The sequence below is a fragment of the Arachis duranensis genome, chromosome 4 (assembly GCF_000817695.3).
Source record: "Arachis duranensis cultivar V14167 chromosome 4, aradu.V14167.gnm2.J7QH, whole genome shotgun sequence".
NCBI lineage: Eukaryota > Viridiplantae > Streptophyta > Magnoliopsida > Fabales > Fabaceae > Arachis > Arachis duranensis.
The window spans coordinates 100,738,778-100,741,090 of NC_029775.3; the positions used below are offsets into that span (position 1 = coordinate 100,738,778).

Below are 2,313 nucleotides of genomic sequence, written 5' to 3' on the forward strand. Positions count from 1 at the left end.
GGAATAATGGGAAATTACAGGTTCAAATTATCAGACATGATCCCAAATGCTTGGTTCTACAAGCTTAGAGACATGAACAAATCATCATCATCATCATCATCAAGAAAGCAAAAATCACAAACTCCTCCTCTTCCTCCTCCTCCATCCAACAAGAAAACCCAACTTTCAACAACAACCTCAAATTCATCAAAACCAAAGCAGCAATTCAACAACACCACCACTCCAAGAAAGTCCTATTACTTTACAAGACAACACACCACTTCCCCTCAACAACAACCAAGAAAATCATCATCAAAACAGAGACCAACAATAAAGACTAGTAGAAGAACAACTACTCCAAGACATTCTTCTTCTGCTTCTTCTTCTAAGTTTCTTGTTATCAATGTGACGCCTACGATTAACACTACTACCTCCGATGGTGAATCAGAGTTCCAAGCAGAGCCAGAATTCAGAACAGACCGTGTTCTTCACACCGACTCTAATTCTAATTCCTCCTCGCTTGATGACATCATCATTGATGTCGACAACAACTCCATTTCCACAACAAAATCTGACATTAACAACAACAACAACAAACATCTTCCTCTTCCTCCAATTCTCACCAAACCAAAGAACCAACAAGAATCTAGAAACAAGAACAAGAACGCCAACACCCCGTGTTCTAGAAGATTCTCCGTTAGCTCAGCCGCAGGGGCCAGGAGGCTTAGGATCAATTCTCCCAGAGCTTCCGGAGCAAGTTTCCGGAAACTCCATCATCAGGCGGACGCGTCAGGCGGCCAAAGAAGCACTACTTCTTCGGCGGTTACTGCCGCGTCCGCCGGACGAGGGAGGAGCGTTTCGGGAAGCTTTGCGATAGTGAAATCATCGTTGAATCCGCAGAGAGATTTCAGAGAATCGATGGTGGAGATGATTGTGCAGAACAACATAAGGAGTTCGAAGGATTTGGAGGATCTTCTTGCTTGTTACCTAACTCTGAATTCAGATGAGTATCATGGCTTAATCATCAACGTCTTCAAGCAAATTTGGTTTGATTTAACTGATAATAACAATATCAATTACATGTACCAACGACAAGAATAACAATATTTTATCTTTTATAGATTAATTCCAAAATCAAAATTTTCTCATGTGTTTAATTTCTTTACTTTCATAATACAATTTTATTGAGGTCTAGATATATAATATTGGTTAATTGAGTTAATTAAATGGACACTAATTTAGTCCTAGCTCATTATTTGAGCGGATAAATATACTTGAATTATCATACAGCACGGTTAAAGTTAATGGAACACCGAGAGAGTGTTTAATTTGTGTTTTTATTTTTAGTATTTTTTTAAGAAAAAAATAAAAATAAGATAAAAATAGAAACAAAATTTTATTGTTTTTATTTTTTTTTCATAAAATTCATAAAAAAAATACAAACTAAATACACCCTAATAATATTTAGAAGTTTTCATATAGCATGGTATGTAGGAGTGTTTATGAGCCCTGTAAAATGAGTTTGTTTTAACTCAAATTCAACCTTAAATATACACTTTATTTTCGGGTCATAACTATACTGAGTCCAAATCAGGTGAAAACCGAATCTTTAAAGTTTTAACAATAATTTATAAAAAAATTTATTTATATAGACTTATTTATGATGCACTTATTTATAAAAAAGAAATTTGTTATCGAAAAGTTGATATTTATATTTAAACTTACATTTGTCCATAAATTTTAATTTGGTGCTTCTTTGATCTATTTTCTAATTCAACAAGTGTGATTAAAAATAAAACAATAAATTTATAGTTAATATAACATAATATTAAAATTAATTTAAAACATATATATCTTTTTTAGTTTCCTTAAATTACACATGAATTGGATGAAATCGAGTTCGTCTTGACCCAGATCCGACCCAAAATAATGATAAAATTTATTTTTAAAATCTTTACCTGATTTTAAATTTGATAAAATCATACTAAATTAATTCCTAAAATATTCAGAGTCGAGCCGAACTTTCGGGTCAGGTCGAACTATGTGCACCCTAATGATATGTCTGATGGTGGTGAATGGTGATAATGAAAACGGCTAAGGAGGAGTAAAAATGAGAAGAAAGCGAAGCTGGTGATAGCGTTACTCTATGAACAAAAATGAAAGGGAGTTGACTGTTGGTCAATTATATTAAATGAATATGATTACTTGAGGATTAAATTAGATTTAATATCGTCTTGAGAAAGAATAAAAAATTAATTTAGTTTGTTAGAGTATAAATAGTATTACTTTTGATATTTTTAAAAAGAGAATTGATTTAAAATTAAAATTTGTATT

The 2,313-nt window shown here is 32.5% G+C and overlaps 1 protein-coding gene across 1 annotated transcript; it reads left to right on the plus strand.

Moving 5' to 3' along the window:
* Positions 1 to 6: 6 nt before the first annotated feature.
* LOC107485240 (transcription repressor OFP1-like) lies at positions 7 to 1,127 on the plus strand. Its single transcript, XM_016105755.2, has one exon. It carries the CDS (start codon positions 7 to 9, stop codon positions 1,078 to 1,080), a length of 1,074 nt encoding a protein of 357 aa, XP_015961241.1. The 3' UTR covers positions 1,081 to 1,127.
* The last annotated feature ends 1,186 nt before the right edge of the window (positions 1,128 to 2,313 follow it).

Bases quoted from the DNA above. Each gene is read 5' to 3' on its own strand.
- LOC107485240 (XM_016105755.2), top strand. From the start codon at position 7: ATGGGAAATTACAGGTTCAAATTATCAGACATGATCCCAAATGCTTGG.